General features: G+C 40.3%; 1 protein-coding gene across 5 annotated transcripts in view; it reads right to left on the bottom strand.

The window, feature by feature from the left end:
- uggt2 (UDP-glucose glycoprotein glucosyltransferase 2) overlaps positions 1–19,786 on the bottom strand; it is a 49,866-nt gene that overhangs the window by 6,304 nt on the left and 23,776 nt on the right. For 2 of the 5 annotated variants that reach the window (XM_020712947.2, XM_020712948.2), the window contains exons 22-34: positions 15,550–15,681; positions 14,111–14,241; positions 13,924–14,019; positions 13,738–13,840; positions 12,641–12,720; positions 9,706–9,895; positions 9,473–9,631; positions 8,662–8,747; positions 5,073–5,157; positions 4,852–4,934; positions 4,647–4,727; positions 195–299; positions 20–104 (exon numbers count right to left, since the gene is read on the bottom strand). In XM_020712947.2, the coding sequence (XP_020568606.1) occupies positions 20–104; positions 195–299; positions 4,647–4,727; positions 4,852–4,934; positions 5,073–5,157; positions 8,662–8,747; positions 9,473–9,631; positions 9,706–9,895; positions 12,641–12,720; positions 13,738–13,840; positions 13,924–14,019; positions 14,111–14,241; positions 15,550–15,681 (1,416 nt within the window). Of the gene's footprint in view, positions 1–19; positions 105–194; positions 300–4,536; positions 4,561–4,646; positions 4,728–4,851; positions 4,935–5,072; positions 5,158–8,661; positions 8,748–9,472; positions 9,632–9,705; positions 9,896–12,640; positions 12,721–13,737; positions 13,841–13,923; positions 14,020–14,110; positions 14,242–15,549; positions 15,682–19,786 lie in introns of those variants that run through there. The other 3 variants (XM_011489835.3, XR_002292728.2, XM_011489837.3) reach the window with 3 other exon arrangements.

Genomic DNA, 19,786 nt, shown 5'->3' with positions numbered 1-19,786 from the left:
TGCTGTAAAGAACACAAACCTTGAAAGAAGGGGAAAGATAATTTTTGAGAAACCAGAACTTCACTGGCGTTTTTGTGTGCCGAAGGACAGACACCATCATTATTCTAAAAAAAGAAAAAAACAGAAGAAAATGACACGAGTGAGTGGGGCTGAGAGTCGTGCATCACGCACAGCTCCAAGGGAAAGTAACTCACCTGAGAAAACGCTCGTACAGATGACCAGAGGCCACGGAAAATATGTTTAAATCATCCTCTTTTTTCTTCTGGCCGTCATCCTTCTTTGAGCCGCCGCCTGCGATGCTGTAAATGAGGCAGTAATATGTGACATTTGTGTGGAAATAAATCCCAACGGAGCTAAAAAGCTGCCTGTTAGGAAGCTGGTAAAAGTTTTTTTTTTTTTTAGGCAAACATAGCATGCAGCACTGCACAAGCAGCAGCGCTCACTTTAAATCAAATCACAATAATGGAGGTGGAAATGATGTGAAAATCAACTCGGAGACTGCGAGGTGATTTAGCATTTTACCTCCTGCTGACAGACATCTGCATAGCTGGATAACAGCGTGAGAAGCGACACTGCAAACATTTCGACGGGTTGTAAGGCTTACACGGTTAATGGACTTAAAAACAGGCTAGATTAATCTCAAATCAATGCATACTTAAAGGGGTTTATGTGAGAAAACCATGTTTTTGCCATTAGAGCCTAAATTTAACTAAATCTGCACCTTATTTTAATTGGTTTTGTTGTATTTTAGCAGCTTTAGACTGTTGAAAATCAGTGACAAATCTAATAAATCCACTATGGAGCTCTGTTTTAAATTAAGTTGTGGTTCAGATAAACCAATGTTCTACTTTGAGAGTTACAAAACAAACGGCTATTTGGGTATTTACAAATTTGAAAGCATTTTTTGTTTTTTAAAGTAAAAATTTGAACCATTGAAATGTAACGTCTCCGACTTTTCGAGCATTCGTGAGTACCAAACACCTGTTACCATGGTAACCCAATGCTCAAGCAAGAGGTAGCAAAATGACTCTGGAGTGATTAAAAAGAAAGGAGCTACATTTACATACGTGTACATTTATATTTGCAGTAGTGAGCAATCAGTTAAACTCATAAATAATGCATCAGAAGTTGTTTTCCTTGAGTCGTTTTTTTGCAGCACAAATTAGCCGCCGGCAGGTTTTTGAATGTGAAGACGGTGACTTTTGTGAGTCTGCGGCATTAAAAGAGCCTCGGAGGTATTCTCTCCACCCTGTAACTTTGAAGGGGCAAATATTTAAATTGGCATTAAATAATAAGCTTTGTTGTTCAGTTTTATGGCACAGTTACCATAAAAAAGAGAATTTGGAGCGTGTGGCCATGGCCTTACTGATATTAAAAGACGATTAAAAGGTAAAAGGCTGCCGCAGCCGGATGATTCACTGCACATTTAGCAGACAGATATGGGGACTTGTGCTGTAGGGCAGATGTGTCTGCAGTCAAACTGCGTATCCTTGTGTGTAACAGACTGCTGATGAGGGGAAGAATATCTCTCACACGCTCAATCACAAGCACAGCGTCAGCCTTCAGCTGCAAGGAGGAACCGGGATAAATGATGGGAGGTGAAGACAAGATTTCTCCCCAAAAGAGTTTAGCCTGGTTTTTTCTCTCCCTTTGCAGCTTTTACCACTCAAAAAAAGTCATCAAACCGTGTTTTTGCACAGGCGGACTTTGCCTCCCATGGCTGAGCAGTTGGATTGTGGGAAGTATCAACACACCAGAGGAATCTGGGAAAGTCGACTGCCAGGGATGACTAAGCCTGCCATTATAAATGGCCTTTTGAGCAACAATGGGGTCCCCAATAGGAAATGAGCTTTACAGAGTTAGGTTAGAGCCGATTTTAGCCCAATCATCCGAGATAATCTGGACGTCAGGAAGGACCCGCAGAGCTGAGGCTTAATCCTAGAGATGACTCCCAGCTTCGTCTCTGTGGGCTGAACAGGATCGCCATCTGGTTTTCATTCAAGCATTCCCACAATGTAAAGCATGCACAGAAACAACATTCCCTATTCCACTTCCTGTAAAGCAGCACTTTTATTCTGCATGCTTTATCCTAACCAGTCTTTGTCCTTCTGTATGTACACTGGGGCAAAAAAGTATGTAGTTGGCCACCAATTGTGCAAGTTCTCCCACTTAAGAAGACGATACAGGTCTGTCATTTTCATAGGTAAACCTCAACTATGAGAGACAAAATGAGAAAAAAAAATCTAGAAAGTCACATCGTCTGAATTTTAAAGAATTTATTTGTAAATTATGGTGGAAAACAAGTATGGTATTCGGTCAATAACAAAAGTTCAACTCAGTACTTTGTTAAATACCCTTTGCTGCTAAAAGTTTTTCTGTAAGTCTTCACCAGGGGCCTCATTTATAAACGTTGCGTACGCACAAAAGAAGGCGTACGCCACTCTCTACGCAATAGTTGAGATTTATAAAAAGCAAACTTGACGGGAAAATGTGCGGTCCTTCACGCAAGCTCTGACCCAGGCGTACGCACAAAAACAGGTGAAATGAGAAACGGCGACACCGTCGGCAGATGGAAGAAACACGTGAAAGTGAAAATGACAATACTGCCTCTCAGAAATAACATGAAGACTTCACAAAGCAAGACTTACAATTAACAGCCTACACAAACACCCGTTGGACCGATCAGCAGTGAAACAAACAAAAAAATCAAACGAAAATTACAACAGAAATTCAAATGAACACATATTTGCAAAAAGAAAAGTGAAATATGTTCTGCAATATTGGCATGTTGTGCAATTCATCCTCATAAATAATATATTTAACAGAACGAAATAATGTACAAAACTGACATTCCCGTCAATGTGTCCGTCTGGCGGAGCAGATATAGGTGCAATTAGACAGACAGATGGATAGATAGAGAGAGATGCATTAATTGTCCACTAGGGAACGTTGTTTTCATAGTAAAACATTTCTTCATAAGCTACGGAATTATGGTATTCATACATATGCCTTTAGTTTGATTTATTTTTGATGAAACAATGTATGGCGTATGTCTCGACCATTCAGAAAGCAACAAGAAATTACATTTGCGCTGAACAATTTCCCATTTCCACGTCGATTATTACCGACATCTGCAGCTTGTCAGATGTAATTAAATGGAGGGAAATAAAATGCCCCATCACAATGCGTAATGACGCACAATGGCTGATCTTGCGCTCTTAGAAGATGTGGCAAATGGGAGAATTCGGAGTGAACGCATCTTTAGACAGCAAGGAGACTTGTTGGCAAACGAGGACGACTGGCTTATGAGCCGGTTCCGACTTCCTCTGCGGGCTTTTGGGGGTGTGTCACCCGGTGCATCTGGCGCGTCGGTGTCCCCCTGCGCCTCAGTCACCACTCCACTTAAAAGGGATTCCACAATTATTGCCGCCAGTCTCTCATCAGGAGGGGTCAGCTCCGGTGTCCCCCCCCCCCCACGTGTGTGTGTGTGGGGGGGGGGGTGTTCAGCGCTAGACGTTTTTTTGCCTTTACTTTGATGTCCGACCACGGTCCGAGGTTGTGAGGCTGCAGCATTTACAGCATCTGCCGCCGTCTGCCACTCACGTGCCTTTTTGGCATTAGTAATGCCACACTGTGCCCTCCAAACAACATTATTCTCCTCTTTTCCACCTCACCAACGATAACTTCTACTTCACATTGAGTGAAGTTACGTTTTTTTGATTTTCTCTCCGTGTTTGGCATGGTTTCGCAATCACTGAATATTCATTTGTGGGCGTTTCACGGACTATTTATGGGCAACTATAGGCGTGTCATGAGGCCGCAAAAGCTGCGCAGCATTTAGAATTGGTTGTGATTTATTAAGAGAAAGATGCGTAGGATGTGCGTGCGCACGGTTTTATAACTCCGAATATTTCTGTGCGTACGCACATCCTATGTTTCATCCGTACGCCACTTCTGACGCAAATCCTACGCAAAGTTTTATAAATGAGGCCCCAGGTCTTGCACAATTGGTGGCTGACCAAATACCTTTTTGCCCCACTGTAAGTTACGCAGACTCAGTAGATCAGTGAGTTCAACTGTAATCTTCCTTTAGCTTTCTGCTTTGCATGTTCTTACTCGAGCCTAAAGAGAAAAGTCCCTCCCTGCTGTGTATTTTGTGCTAATACATCAAATAAACTTTGTGTCAAGTTTGCTTCTTTATCAAAGCAAGAACTAGAAAAGTTGCTTTACGTTTTAACTGGTGCTGTTTTTTTTCTCTCCAGATGATTGTAGGGGTAGATTTTATACCTTTAGTCTTAAACTGTTTATTTTTTAGTGTGATTATGGACTCCAATGAAACAGTTTTCCATATATTCCCATCAGGCTTTGACACCACCTGCAGAGCTGCTGCGATTCTAAAAGTGATCATCAAAGTAAACAGATGGACTCACAATCTTCACAGGATTAACAAGTGCAGCAACTGAAAGTGACAATAAAAACAGTGCATGTAATGATCATGAACAGCACGTCACGTGGCTTCCAGCAAAAACGGCCTACCTTCTCTTAAAAGCGCTCCAAACACTTCACACAGCAAGCATTGAGTGGGGAGACAGGATCACACGGTTAGGAGGAGCTGGGGGGGGGGACACTCGTTTGCACACACGTACCTACAGAAGCACATATTTTTCGCGAGGCTAGATCTTACAGCGTAATACTGAAGTCTTGATCCAGGAGTGGAGTAAGATCTCCTGCAAACCGTAATGAACGTTTGGCACACGCACGCTGCGTCAGCGACGCACGTCAATCAAAGAACATCCTGTCTGTTGGTTGAATGGAGGATTTTTAAAGCTCTAAGCCTGAACTATTACCCACCTTACTAGAGAGTCCCAGATTCCTTTGCCTTCGGTAGTTTCAGTCAAAAGATCCTCACCAATTTTCTCCGCCTTCTTCTGCACCTGTATGAATAAATCACATCGGTGTTTATTAAAGATCCTCCATCATGATCTGAGATACCGATCAAGGAAAAAAACCCAGTCGATTATCCACTGATGACGTAACATCCGATAAGTAGTACGTTTGAAAAACCTGCTCACCCGAACTTTGATGATTTTACTGTGGAAACTGTTCAGCACGACTATGACGTCCCCCGCATCCGCCGGGGAGTCGGTTCCATCGTGTCTAAAGAAGACGACAAAAGAAAAAACTGTTTTACACTACATTCAATATAAACTTTGAAGATGAATTTAAAAACAAAATCAATATAAAGTCACAACAAGTACATTGGAACTTTAATTAAACCAACAAGTTCTGTTGGGTTTTCAAGCATCAAAAAGCAATTTTTTTTGGTTTTGTTTTTTTAATTGAAAATTAGAAATCTAAATGGATTCCTTAGGTAGATCTGGAAAATCTAAAACCATCTATAACTTCTGTTCCCCATTAAGCTTCCACATAACTTTCCCTCAATAGATGGGTCCAGGCCAACCCTGCTCTCCCCCTATACCAGGACTCATTGTTGCAATTTTGCAGCATCCTCTTTCTCAGCTAAAACCTCATGGCAGTTTGTCCACCCTTGTGAATTCTGAGTGACCTTTTTTTGAGAAAACAATCCGACCCTCTGCACCACTAGTTTCTGCTGTCCTAACAAAAACAATCTATGGCCAAACATCTCCGGTCAATTGTCAGGGAGGTCGGTTTATACTTCAGGGGGATTTCTCCCCGGATTTCTTCATGGCTGCTCGGAAACACCTGGCACAACAACTGGAATATCATTTTATTCATTTAATCTCATGGAATCAATGGATTGTCTGAATAAACAGAAAAAGAACATACCACTGCGTCAGCCAGAGACACATGGGTTAGTCAAAGGCTAATCGTTTTCACAGGAGACAACACTCAGAAGAAAAAGAACAGAACGGTATTGATCCCACAACCATGAAATTCAATCTATTTCCATTTTTCAAAACCATTTTCATGATTGTATTAACAAAACAGATGATTGCCCACACATTTTCAATGACAGACTTTCCTCTGAACACGAGCATCAGTCAGCAATCGCTGCATCTGTTAGTCAACAAGCTGGACTTTAACACTTAGCTATGGTTTTAAATGTTTTTTTTTTACATGTCGTATAAATAAATTGCCAAAACACAAAGACGGGGGGAAAATGGTACAGGAGTTATCAGAGTTCAGTTCTAAATAAAGCTCCTATCGTCTGTTTTTGTCCATAGAAACCTGCCTTCAAATGTAGATTAAAATAAATCCCCGTTTTCATTCTAAAATAGTTTTCTCCACTGTCCACACTTTCAGACAGTTGCCATGACGGTATTTCCTAACATACTTGTGTTTGAACCTTAACAGCAGTAGAGGGGGCCCTCTGGAGACTCTGGGGTCTGAAATAGTGTCTGAGTTTGATCATTTCCCCCCAGAGGCTTTTGGGGTGTTTTGCATCTTCTTAACGCTGATACTAAATGTCTTGGAGCTGCTCTCTTCTACCACTTTACGAATCCGTTCTTCAATCTGTCGGTTTTTTTCCCTTTTCCTAAAGATGCATGTAGTATTTGTTCATTTCTTCTGTCCAGTCATGATCGTTTGAATGAATTTGCACCTCTGATTCGGCACTTTTGGCTACATTTCACCAGACGTCATTCAATCCATTTTTAGGCTTCTTGTTTGGTTTAAACCGCCTTATTTGTCCTGTTAGGATGTTTTATTTGTCCTTTCTTTTTCTCTGTCGTGTTTTGTTATATGTGTTGTTAGTCTGAGTTTTATGTACTGCATTTTGTTTTAAACTTTGAATGGAACTTTGAAAAGAATCCCAAAGTAGTTGAATTAATAAAACTTAAATATTTGCATCCCAAACAGCATTATCTTTCTTTTTTTTTACCTAAAAGCAATTCTAAACGTTATTGGTAACGTGCATCATAATCTTTGATATCCATATACTATAATTATATCCTTTTTCCCCCTTATTTTCAAGTTGAGTTACAAAAGTTTGACTGCTATAAGGCATTAATGACTAATTTGATTATAATTTTCAGGAAATAAAGCGAAAATGACCAATCGAGGATCAACAACAACACAAATGCTGTAAAAATGGACAGAAAAATAAAAAATGACAATTTCTGTTCAACTAAAGCCTAAAACACATTTTGAGTGACTACACTGTGTAAACATATTTACAGTAAGTTTTCAATTCACCATCTGAGTGTAGATGAACTTCCTGCGTTAGATTGATGAAGAAGCTTTCAGTGTAATTAGTGGAGAAAACCAAACACTATAGGCTGCACTCATGAAGAAGACACAAGCCTGTGCTGGATAGAGTGACGGACTGTGAGAGCACACACTTTAGAATGGAAACTTGGTTGGCTGCCAGTGTCGCAACCCAGCCATATTCATTACACTCCATCATCATCAGGAATCGCCATGCCATTATTTCGCCCAGCGCCACTTCCCAGCCGGCCAGAGCGCGGTTAGATTTAATGAGGGAGTCTGTATGGTATTGATCGCGTAACGCATCCTTTCAAAGTGATTGTTTTAGGGCCGGTGCGTCCCTGGAAGTCCCGGATTTCAGCGGGCAGTCTGAAGTGTCTGTCGGCGAAACGCAGAGGAACAAGCTTGAGGCAGAAAATAGTTTTTGGACTGTGATGCACTGCAAGCATTTACAACAACAAACGCTTACTAAAGGCAAAAACATCTAACCTTAAGACTAAGATAAATGCCCCTCTTAAGTGTACCCAAAGTGGCGATCCCCCTTATGTTTTAGTGCTACTTGTGTTTGCCCCCTCTACTGCTGCCAGTGCAAATCAGCCCTTTAGGGCTTGTGCTAGAAAGCACCAGAGATCAATCTGAATCCTTGCACTGAGAAGAGGCAACCGGCCGTCTCATTCATCGCTGTCAAGGAGAAGGCGCTGCAGCAGCACAGGCACCAAGAGAAAAACGCCACGCTCTGGGACTGGAAAGCACAGAGGCTCCTACTAGGCTCTGATCGGCCACCTAACCAGAGCAGAGCACCGCTAACCACAAGAATAATGACGCTGCCAAGGTGAAAAATGACATCACCTCTTAGCTTCACCTGGAGTATTGGAGGATAAATTTCACTTGTCTGATATGATTCCAGGGGAACCCAAGGCTGCATGTGTCCCAAATCCGATGTTGGGGTAGCCAGAAAAGAAGATATCTGTGATTGTAGGAGCATCTTCTACCTTGCTCTGACCCACAATGCATAATCCATATAGTCTATTACTTAAATAAATAATTTATAATTGAAATAATGAAAAAGTGTAACTTTTTTTCACCCAGCACAACTAATTAGGGTTCCAGCATGTCTAGCCAAAAACTGTCAGCATGTTTTTTGAGCGACTTCTGTTTTTAATCTACTCAACCAAAAAAAACAAACACCTGCATTATGAGGAAGGAGCCGAGGCAGTCGATACAGCCTGTATCATCATTCCACTGTTTTTTCTTTAATGGAAATCCTTTCCGCTTACCCCCCCCGCCTTTATACTCAGCAGAACTACCTGCACTCAACAAAACCTTCTGTTGCCACAGTGTCAGCAGCTCTCCATGTTACCATAGTGACAGGTTTCATCAGAGGCTCAATAAGTCCACAGCATCATTATCTTTACTACGTTTTTGTTTCATATACTGCTATTAGCGAAGGAAATGATGGACTTAGATACTCACGTGAGAATCTGATAGATTTCTTCGGATCTCCCTTTGCGTAATCTTAAAATCCAGGCACCGGGATTGGCTTTCAGCTGGAAATAACCCTGTTGGAAGTGGACAGAATTAAGCATGACAAACCTCAAACTCTCTGCACCGACGTGAACATCTCAGGTGCATCAAACTGCAGTTTATGCCTTAGTCACAACTGCCCTCATGGGTGGATTCGGGCTGTCTGCGGGCAAAAAATGGGCAAACCTGAACTAAGCACACAGGTCGCCCACACAAAATTTTATGATCGTAGACCACTCAGTGATCCCGTACGGCGAATTTCTAATGAAGTCATCCTGCGCTGCAGAAAATATGTCTTAAAAAATAACACAGGCTTTTGGATTTTTGCTAAATTTTTAATAATTGGACCAAAAAAACTGCTGGGAACAATTTTAAAAAGGATACAAATATATTTGGGGCCTAATTGGACTAAAATCTTACCAATGACTAGAGTGCAGCGTCAGGGTATCGTACGACAGCATCATCCATATATCATAAATGCGTGAAATCTACTTCATGGTAAACAACAATCTTACGTCTCATTTTCATGGGTGACCGCTCAAGCCTCAAGGGAATTACAAGACACACCTGTGCTTCCCTTCTGTCTACGACTCTCTATGGGCCCTGAAAACCCAAGAACCCACAGCACCCGTACGGGTTAACCCCCGTACATACAATATGTGACTAAGGCATTAATACCAATATTTGCACTTAGTTCTTCAAAAATGAATGCAGGAAATAAGTCTGGATAACTCTCAATGACTTTAAGGGGGATGCTGACCAGGTTAGCCATGACAATAGTGTCATACATGAGCGGGTCCCGACTCATGCCAAGCGTAAACTGCAGTCCACGGGGGGGCTGGCCGGTCGACAGGTCAAAGCAGTGGCCTTCCAACAAAAGGTGCTCCAGTTCAAACTCTGCGGTCACAACCCCGTTCACCTGGACAGAACCTCCAAGTTATAGAGCACTTCAAGTCCAAATGACTGAGTGTGGATGGGTGAGCTGCTCAGTACCTCCTGAAGGTGGATGTTGTCCAAGTCGTAGGGGCTGCTCACCGCCTGCACCATCCAGCTTTCTGGTGTGATCATATTAAGAGTGAGGAGTGGAGATTCTGGGAGATCCATGAAACGGGCCACTGGTCCTGGAGAAACTGTCTCATTGGCCAAGAACGTCACATCAGGGTCCAAGACGTAACGGTAAAAACTGGTAAAAGACAATGTGAACTTAAACAAACAAAGAAAATAGTTAAAGCTACACTAAACTATGACTGAGCCCTGCAGGTCGACAGCTAAAAGGATGTGCAGTCTAGTTATTGTAGTTGAATGAATAACACTAGCACTAATTAGCTTCCTTATTAACTTCTTACTCAGACTTGAGCCCCACCAACAAGACAGCATATAGGTGACAGGAAGAACAGTATTGTCTTTGCTTAAAGACCAAATAAAAAATGTGGAGTGTTTATGACTCGATATCAGGGTGTGCCATGGAATGAAGTCATTTAATAAGCACTAAAAGTAAAAACAACACATAACTGTGTCGTTGGTTATTTATGCCCCTCAGGTGTTGCGTGGCACACAGGTGACCTATTCCTGCCCGTCTTGTACTGTAAAGTTCAACCATTAGTTGGGTGTCCTGAGAACCAAAAATAATGAACTGCATGCTCTTCATTCTGATGAGATGAACAAATCAGCTGTGTGGGGATTTTTAATTTGATGTAGCTGAGCTAGAAGCTAATTACAAGAGGAACTTTTAGTAAAAGTGGCTGCAAGAGAAGGCAAACATTGACACGACTGAGCATCCTCAGGAGCATCACCCATCACCATTTATTTGTGCTAAACTTTAGATAAAACAAATATTTAAAAATCCACAAGTATTGGAACTTGAAGGATTGATTTAATACATACAGATACGTGTGACGAACTAGCATCACAGGTTGCAGGACAGCGACTGAACACCAGCCTCAATCGTTTGTCTCTTTTATTCCAGCCCAGTAGAAGTATATAGTTTCCTCTGGACACATGCAAACACCCAGGTAAACAAATAACATTCCCATTTTACCCCAACATAGCCTAATTCTGTTTAATTCTAGGGGAGCACACTTACTTTTAAATAGAATCTTTAGTTTCCTCCGGGTTGCAAGGCAGGAATTTCTTTTCAAAAAATTTGAAGTTAAATGTCATGTGGGAGGGGCTAAGCCTTTCTAAGGGGTGAACTTTTGCCTGTTGGGAGAGAGCGGTCTTGGTTGCAGTGGTGGCAACAAGTTCTCCCAGAAATAAATTCTTTCTTTGATATTTTTTTTAATAATAACCCAACTGTTTAATCTTTAAAGTCTGCTGGCTTGGTCATCTTATTTTTGAGAGTTATATTTTTCACTGGTAAGAACCCCGTCACAATATGTACACACGTTATTAAATGACACCACTGAGTGCACAAAGGTAAAGAATTACCAACTTTCTGACAAGCTCATATAATATTTCAAGAGTCTCTTGGCTGCACTTTCTTATCATTTAAATTTACAGCCACAAATGTACAATCTCTAAATAAGATCCTATATTTTTTCTTTAAAGATTCACTCTGTTGAAAAGTGTTGTTGGTGTTTTTCACATGTTCTTGTGGAATTGTCCTGATGATGGAGGTTATATATTCAGAAAATGAAGCTTAAAGATTGCATTTGTGAGGATTTCTTTATTCAAATCATTGTGAATTGGGAGCAGATGAAAAAATGCAGTTGGGATCTGATTTGTGATGTAGTAAATACGCTGGGGAGGCCACAAGGGGCTATAAACTAGTGGGAATATGCGTTAACAAAGAGCTCTCTAGTCTTTAACAACTATTCATTTTAATCGTACACTAATATGTTATTGTTAGCAATATTTTTGTGTTTCACTGGATCTTTGATGCTTTAAAGAAAAACATTGTATTTATCTTAGCAGGAAAACATTTGTCCTCCCTAAAGTTTTTACTGTAACCACTATATAGACTTTTTGTTTGCTCAAGGTTATAGTACCATATTTGGCAATGCACTGATGTCACTCAACTGGTTTCAATTTGCGAACTAACTGTCCATAAAATAAAGACGGAGAATGAGAGTAAACAGCTCTGTGCCCACTGCTGCTGTCTTACACTCGAAAACATACAAGGAGATGAAATTAAGGCAGGATTTATGTGCTCCTACTGACACCAGGGTCTTCAGGGGCTGGTGCATTAAGCATGAAGCTATGTAGAGAATTTATAATTAGACCACTGCTAAGGATAGTGGAACAACTTAAAATCTAAGATCAACTACTAAACAAAGGCATTGCTGCTTTTAAGGATCACATTTTCCACATACGCTTCTATAATCCTATGTTAGCTTGTAAAAAGACAATATTTTAATTTATTCACACTTTTACAGAGAATCTTGGGGTGCTGGTTTAAGTCATGAATACCATTAATCTTATTTATACCAAACTGATGTATCACCTTGCCATCTTTACCGTGTTCTCATTTCGGCAATGCATTAGAATGAATGGACGTGGGAGCGGTTTGAGTAAGAGTACTCGTTTTAAAATGTGAGCAAAGAAATGTAATTACATATCCATTAGGTATGCTAAGGCTACACACGCCTCAGATTTGAAGAGAGTAGCTTTGTGAAACACAACAATGTTTCCAGCATCTAAATAATGGGTATTTGACACATAACTACATTTTTTTTTACATTATTTCTCAGTTATTTTCACTGCCTGGTCAAAGCTGCCACAATAAATACTGTAAGTAATTTGCCAAGAGATGAATGTAGAGACCCAGAGCAATAAGGCAGTGTTATTAACCAGATTGCAACTTTGCAGTCGACTCCTACAGAGGGATGGAGCGAGGCGGAGCAACAAGAGATGCTAAGTAAGCAGTAGCAAGAGGGTACACAATCAAGCTGAACAGGAAAATGTAATTACTGCTGGAGCTAGAGCTTACCTCTTGAGGGGTAACTCCGACAACTTGGCCTTGCAATTCATAAACACCTGCAGTTTTACATTGGCCACTTGACTAAGCACCTGCAGCGTTTTCAGAAAAGGAAAGAAGCAGTCAGGCATGAAAGGAGGAGTGCAACATAGTCATGTGTTTTTTTTATGTATTGTTGTAATGATTTCCTGAACACAAAATGTGTTTGCAAAACTACAGACTTGCCATAAAAGTTCAAAAATGAATACAAAAACCTCAGATTGATTTAAAATGAGATTATCGGCTTTACCACCAGTAGCTGGGATTGGCTCCGGCAACCCCGTGACCCCGAAAGGGGATCCAGCAGGTTAAGAAAATGGATGGATGAATGGGTAGATGGATGGATTATCGGCTTTACAAATTTTACTGACTGGGGATCGATTTTGTTTTTGTTTTTAAATCAAATTCTTTTAAAGTAACTATTATGAAATGCTAAGGCACGTTGTTCTGAGCATCAGTTTGACTGAGCTTGCAGCCCTGCAAACTTTTATGGTCCAGAGGCGCTGCAGAACAGAATCCCGCGATGGCATGACCAGGATGACGGGGAATCTTTACACACATTTCCTTGCACAATAGAAATCTGCTCTACTTCTCATGTAATGGAAGAATCTGCAACATGTTCACTAACCTCCTAAAGTGTTTTTAACATACTTTAGATGATGAAGGATGTCCATTAAGAAAATTATGATTATTATTGCATTTCTGAGTATTTCATTATTGAAATTTTTATGCAGACAAATAAAAAAAAACATTTGAAAAAGAGCTTATATGTGACGTAGAAGAGCTTCCTGTTACCCCCCAATAGATAAAGAAGGATCAACACCTATGTGATGTTATTTAGATGTGTAAGTAAATGTTGGCATCAGGCTCAAAACTGTACAGCTGGATAGCTCCAGTATTGCTCTGCATTTTTGTTATCTGGGGAGGGGAGGGGCTGTAAGCTATTGGGAGACCGTGTAAACAGAGAGCTCTCAGCAATGGGGAGGGGAAGGCAATAGATCCAAAATGATTCTTGTGCATTGAAGGGGAATCAGAAATAGAAAAGAGAGTAAAAGAAGGATTTCACTCACAATTAGGAGCTGGGAAATCTTTTGTGCTTCTCTAGTTAGAGGGTCAACAATGACCACAACATCATAGAAGACCTCGTTTTCACGCTGTGAGAGGTGGAGCACACTGAGGAAAGCCAGAGCAAATCAACACCAAAAAGATGACAAGTGTCTGCATTTAACAAAAAGAAGAAGAAAAGCAGATCCTACCTGTGGGTATCTTTTATGAAATGAACATCCCTTCTGACCTCTCTTTTGGGAGCTGCAGCAAGGAGGGCATCAACTTTCATGAGTAAGTCGCTGGCGCTGAAAGATAAATGGATTCTAATGGTTGGACACAACAGAGAGCAACAAATCCCACAACTTCACTTTTGAGGTTTAAAAAATCCAAACATACTGCTTTGCCTTCATCCCCATCTGTTTTACTTGGGCTTTGACTTTCTCTGCGGAACCTCTGAGGGTTATCTTTTGGAGCAAATGGAAATCTTCTTCAGTGAACTCCTCCTGCTCTTCAAGCAGACCGATGATCTACAGAAAAGCCAATGCAGTCAGAGCGTAGGCATCACCACAAAAGGCCCAAAGGGGATGAGAAACATTATAGTGACACCATGTTTGGTAACTTTATTGCTGTGCGTTCAGCAGTGCTCCTCCTGGGGTTTTCCTGTTTTTGATTCAGGGGGAGAAGCCGAACGCTGCAGCTATACCACGCAGTAGGATACATTTTGATAGTATTATCAATTAATAATATATTATTGATCATATATCATGTCGGGTCATCAGATGTTTATGTCACTTGTAATCAGGGAGCAACAGCAGTCATGTTAAACCTGTTATGTTAAAAAAAAAACACTAAAATTGTGAAGGATAATCAGCTTTCTGCTGAGTAAATGATTTGCACATTATGCCATGAACAAAACTTTAAGTAGATAATTATAATATGACATTTATTAAATTAAAAACTTTGACTACTTAGTAGCTGGAAATGAAAATTGAACAGATATGTCACTTAAAAGTCTAAATTGTACAGTTAAGGTTAAATTAGTGACAAAGTTCACTTAAACTAATTAAGATATTTACCAATCTGTAGAAATAATTAAAAAAATACTACTAATAATAATTGCAGACTGTTCAAAAGCAGAATTCGTTTTCCCAACAGCTCTAGATTGATTAATCAGGGCAGCACTTGTGCCATAAGTGTTCATAAGTACCCGACAAATGCAAGATTAAAAGCTTATCATGTTTTATTTATAACTAAACCTATTATTGAACGCTGTTTTATGAAAAATTCCTACGTTTCTTGATGGCTTATAATTCTAGCCTCGAGCAAACCTAAACCGACTTTGCCCTAATTTCTTTATAATTTGATTTTATGACATGTGAATGAAAAACATCTGTTAATAGCATTTTAAAATGGACTCCATGACTAACTTTCCAGACCTTTACTTTTGCAGACTTTCTCTGCACTGAATGGGTTTTTCATCATAAAGCCAATTCAAACTTGACTATGAACAACTGAAACATAAAAAAAAGTATCATTTTTGGTACTTTTCCTGACTGATCATGTCACATGAAAAGATTCTGTCTGTAAAGCTCAACTGTTTTCCTGAGCATTATCACTCTGCACTGTTTTTCTTTTTTGTTAACGATTTGTATTTGAACTGAGAACATCCTGGGTGGCATCATAGTTTAGCTGCAACAGGAAATACAAACAGTTTTTCAATAAAGAATGCAAAATCTTGATTTACTTTTATCAATGTTATAAATTTCAATTGGGTCAAACTCACAGTTACTGTATTGGGTAAAGCTCCTTTTGAGATGATGCTTGAGCGGACTTACCCTCCCATTGCTGATCACCGCTCGCTGTCCAGGAAGGAGCTTCAGAACATCCTGACAGAACAGCTGCTGACTGCGGATAAAATCAACCTCCAGTGTGTTGAATTTTTTCTCAAAGGCATCTACATCCATGCCCTGCAGCGGAATAACAAACTTTGTTTAGAAAGACCAAAACACTGATTCTACACTTGGCTGTAAATGGAACTCTACACCAGAAAACTAACAAGATTTCTTTGTATAGCATCTCATAAAAAAATGTAAAAAATCTGAAACATTTGCTTTAGAAATGATGTATGATGGCTGGAAAATATTCATTACCTCATCAATGCCTTACATATTCACAGCTATTACAACTTTTAATAATAAGTCTGAGAAAAAGCATTTTATCCCAACCTGTCAGAACGGCAGGAGTCAAAACCAGACAAATCAATTTGTAATTAATATAACAAACTCTTAATTAAACCTCGGGCATTTTTGTCGGGGTGTGGGCGTGAGGTGGCTTTATGGAGTCAGGTTATTAGTTTCCACAACATTCCTTTCCTCGGGAGATCAGGTGAAATACCAATAATGTCAGCACACTCCAGTCAGCAAGTCTGTCTGGCAGCCAATAATAAACTCGCGTCCCATGGCTTTGGGTCTCAAGTCGCAAAGCTGCCTCAAAACTCTTTCCATCGTTTTTCCAGCCCATTTTCCTCCAACTGTGTACTACTAGTAAAAAAATGACGTTTTTTAGGTCCCAGTTCAATTAAATTATTTGTTTCATAAAGTTACAACACAAGTCAACTCAGTAAAAACTGAATCCAATTACAATTTCCAATTTGATTCAGAGCTAATTGTTATAAATGCATTTATAAAATGTAAAAAGTCACTTTAAAAACACCAAAACTTTATTTTTGAATAAATCCATAGTGAGATTTCATCTCTGGAGCTGAAGCCTCCAGAGTGGGACTTTCTCCTGACTGCAGATAGAGGCTCCTCCTGTCAACTGTTTGTTGATAGGAGGCTGAAAACACAGTCGCTTCAGTACAAAGCTGAGCGCGTGGATGCCGCACACTGCAGCACTGAGAGCGCCAGCGGCTGCAGACTGCTTACAACAGCAGAGCGACGGTTAGGCTTGACTTAACATGTGGATCCCCCATCAAAAGTGAGCGCAGCTATTCATCAGCCCAGGAGAGCCAGAACACACTGACGCTTTTTTTAGTTGAAGATGCATTGAGTGGGTCTCGCCCTGTGATGGCCCAAGTCACACTTCAAGTGGAACTGACAGTGAACAGGCTGCTCACCTTGGTACTTTCAAAGTATTCAGGTAGGAATAAAGAGATGGGCTCATCAATCACAGCTTTCTGCCCGAGAGCTTAAAGCAGAGAGCGGCGCAGAAACATTTCGGTGTGGTTACATCAGTTCATCCAGTCACTTGAAGGGCTATTAAATCAACTTTTGGAGGTTGTACAACGTTAATTCCTAACAAAAGCAACCCAAAAGCGGTATTTAGATCCGTTCTTGCATTTCTGAGTGTTCTTCTAAAAACCTTTCTTTCTGGGCACCAGCCCCTCCCAATCCACGAAAACAAGCGGGTCCTCGCTTTGTGACAACACAAATCGAGGACCCGCCCTTTCCAGGACGAGTCTGAGTTGCCAGCACCGCCCCCAGGCTAACACAAACACCCACTTTCTCTGTGGAGCTAGCGGTGATCTGCAAAAACGCTTTTGTTTTATATCCAAAATATGCACATCCATCTTTGCAAAAGTGTGGATGTTGTTTGTTTACATGGGCGAGAAGAAGACACGCTGCCAAGGCCGGCTCTAGGTTGACGTGATGAAATGGGAGGCACCAAACAGGAGAGAAAGGCGTATGGAGTTAATTCAGTCTCAATAATCAGAAATGCACACAACCGGTTTTACAAATGCACACGCTCCGATTCACAAATGTCATTTTATGCAAGCGTGAAAAATAAATTCGGAAATACACACCCTGTGTTTCACAAACACACAGATTGTGTTTCACACATGCACACTAAATGTTTTACAAATGCACAATAAGTGTTTCTCACAAATGTGCACACTGTCTTTCACAAAAACATTTTAGAAATTCACAATAAATGTATCAGAAATGCACAGTAGGTGCTTCACAAACGTGATTTTTAGGTACACATGTGATGTGAACTCACAGATCATTCGAATTGCAGACTGTGCATTCAAAATCCCGTTCTCGTTTGTGAATCTCCCCGTGTGTGTGAGAGATTTTTCTACGGTGAATATTGAGACTCATCTGACGGAGCGGGTCGACTAATCTCACCATTGGCTAGTGAATCTGTCAATCAAACTCATCGGCAAAGCAGGCGGGTTCGCTTTTAGCCAATCGAATGGCCCCTTACACTCCTCACTTTCAAAGTGACGAGGGAGGGAGCTGTTCAGCACAGCAGTTGAAAGGACGCGGGCGGCAAACATGGCGGAGAGGTCTTCCGAACGGGATCAGTCTCAGCCCGTAAGTAATGCATTTATTTGATCATTCCCTCGTTGTACGTCCTGTAATGTTATTGAATACTAAGTTGAAGCGTTCTCCTTTGCCAAGTTGACATGTGTGAATGCTTTATGAACACTGCAGCCGAGTCGTTTGCAGAGTACCCCCACCGCAAATTAGCTTAGCTTTGTTTTGCTTAGCCTGTGCAAGTTGTGGCTGCCTGTGAGTGTGAGTGAAGTTCAAGCCGGTGTCGGTTCAAGCTAGCGTCTATAGCCAATGATCTGTAGGTTCTTAACATGATTCATAAGGAACTAAGGGGAAAAGCATGCCGGATTTACAGCAGCAAAGAAAGTTTAATAAAAAGTATTGATTTTGAGACGGCGATTTGTTTAAACACTGATGCTATGCTATGCTAACTAGCTAGTTTTTCCGTGTGCTGCCTTTATGTAAACGCGATCCGGGTTAAAGTTAGACACAGCATTTTCACAACCCAGACTTTAAGACGGGGTGGACTGTGCAACAAAGTTAATTCATATGACATTCATGAAAACGGCATTTTTTAAATATAACAGACATGAATCCACTGTTGAATGAAAGAAGCCTCATTAAGTTTCTAACGTTAGAACCCGTATTGTGCTGACCAGCCCTGTGAGATTGTGTCAGAGTGACAGCCACTAAAATCCCCGTATCTTTACTTCCAATGACGTAATGACAAGAATCCCAAACATTATGTTTTTAGGCTGTTTTGTAGTCGATAAGTAGTCACAGAAAGGGTGGATGGGAGAAATATGCTGTCAACAGTGATTTGAGTAAGTATTACACACAGGCTTCCTGTGATCAGTGTCTTGTCTCTGATTTTTTTTAAAGCTGTTCTTTACTACAAGCTCAAGTTATCATAGCAAAAGTGTTTTAAAAAAAATCCCCTTTCATATATTTGAAAATTATGTAATTTAAGATCAGACAGCTAAATGATCTAATCCATGTTTGTTGTGTTTTTATTTATTCTCTAGGAATTACTGAAGCGTGACAGCGTAACAATCTTTTGTTCCTCGTGCCATCAGGCAATACAACTCTCTGGCAGGGCATCTTACAAGTAATTTCTTTTAATTTTACCCACTGATTTTCCAATTATTTATCTTTTTTTATCAATCTTTTTATTTTGTGATATTTCTATTTGTAATGCGTGTGTGTTTGTGTTTTTTTAAGATGGCCATTTAAAAAGAATTTCCTCAGGGATTATTAAATACCCTTCTATTCTATTCTATTTCATATTTTATCATCCTATTGTATTACTGTTTTACCTGTCAATTGGGAATTTAGCATTTTTGCCCCTGTAAATATCTGTCAGTTGAAAGTATTTGTACTTGTATTCCATGTATCCTGTACCTGAAGATAGCAGAGAACAACTGTGCAGACACCCACTTGGCCTTCTTCAGTGACGCTATGAACGTTTATGGCTTTCCTCTGAGGTATTCATGTCATTCATAAATAAATATTTTATTCACATATCAGGCAGTACAAGTACTTGGTTATTTGTACAAAAATAAAATTACTTTTTTTAGACTCCTCTCCATAAACAAAGGCAACTCTAAAACTTTCCCCTCATGAATAACATTTTACCCCCCCTTAACAGTCTCTCTCACCTCATTTTTTTCCCCAGTGATACATGTAACCCACTCCTGCAATTTTTTTAACCCAGAAATTCTACTTATTGGCATCATACATAAGAACATTACATTTTAAACTGATGTGTACCGTATTGGCGATGCATTTGTAATTA

This window comes from Oryzias latipes, chromosome 21, assembly GCF_002234675.1.
Source record: "Oryzias latipes chromosome 21, ASM223467v1".
NCBI classification, from domain to species: Eukaryota; Metazoa; Chordata; class Actinopteri; order Beloniformes; family Adrianichthyidae; genus Oryzias; species Oryzias latipes.
Note: the sequence above shows the minus strand (reverse complement) of the source record. Positions and strands in the feature narration are given on the sequence as shown.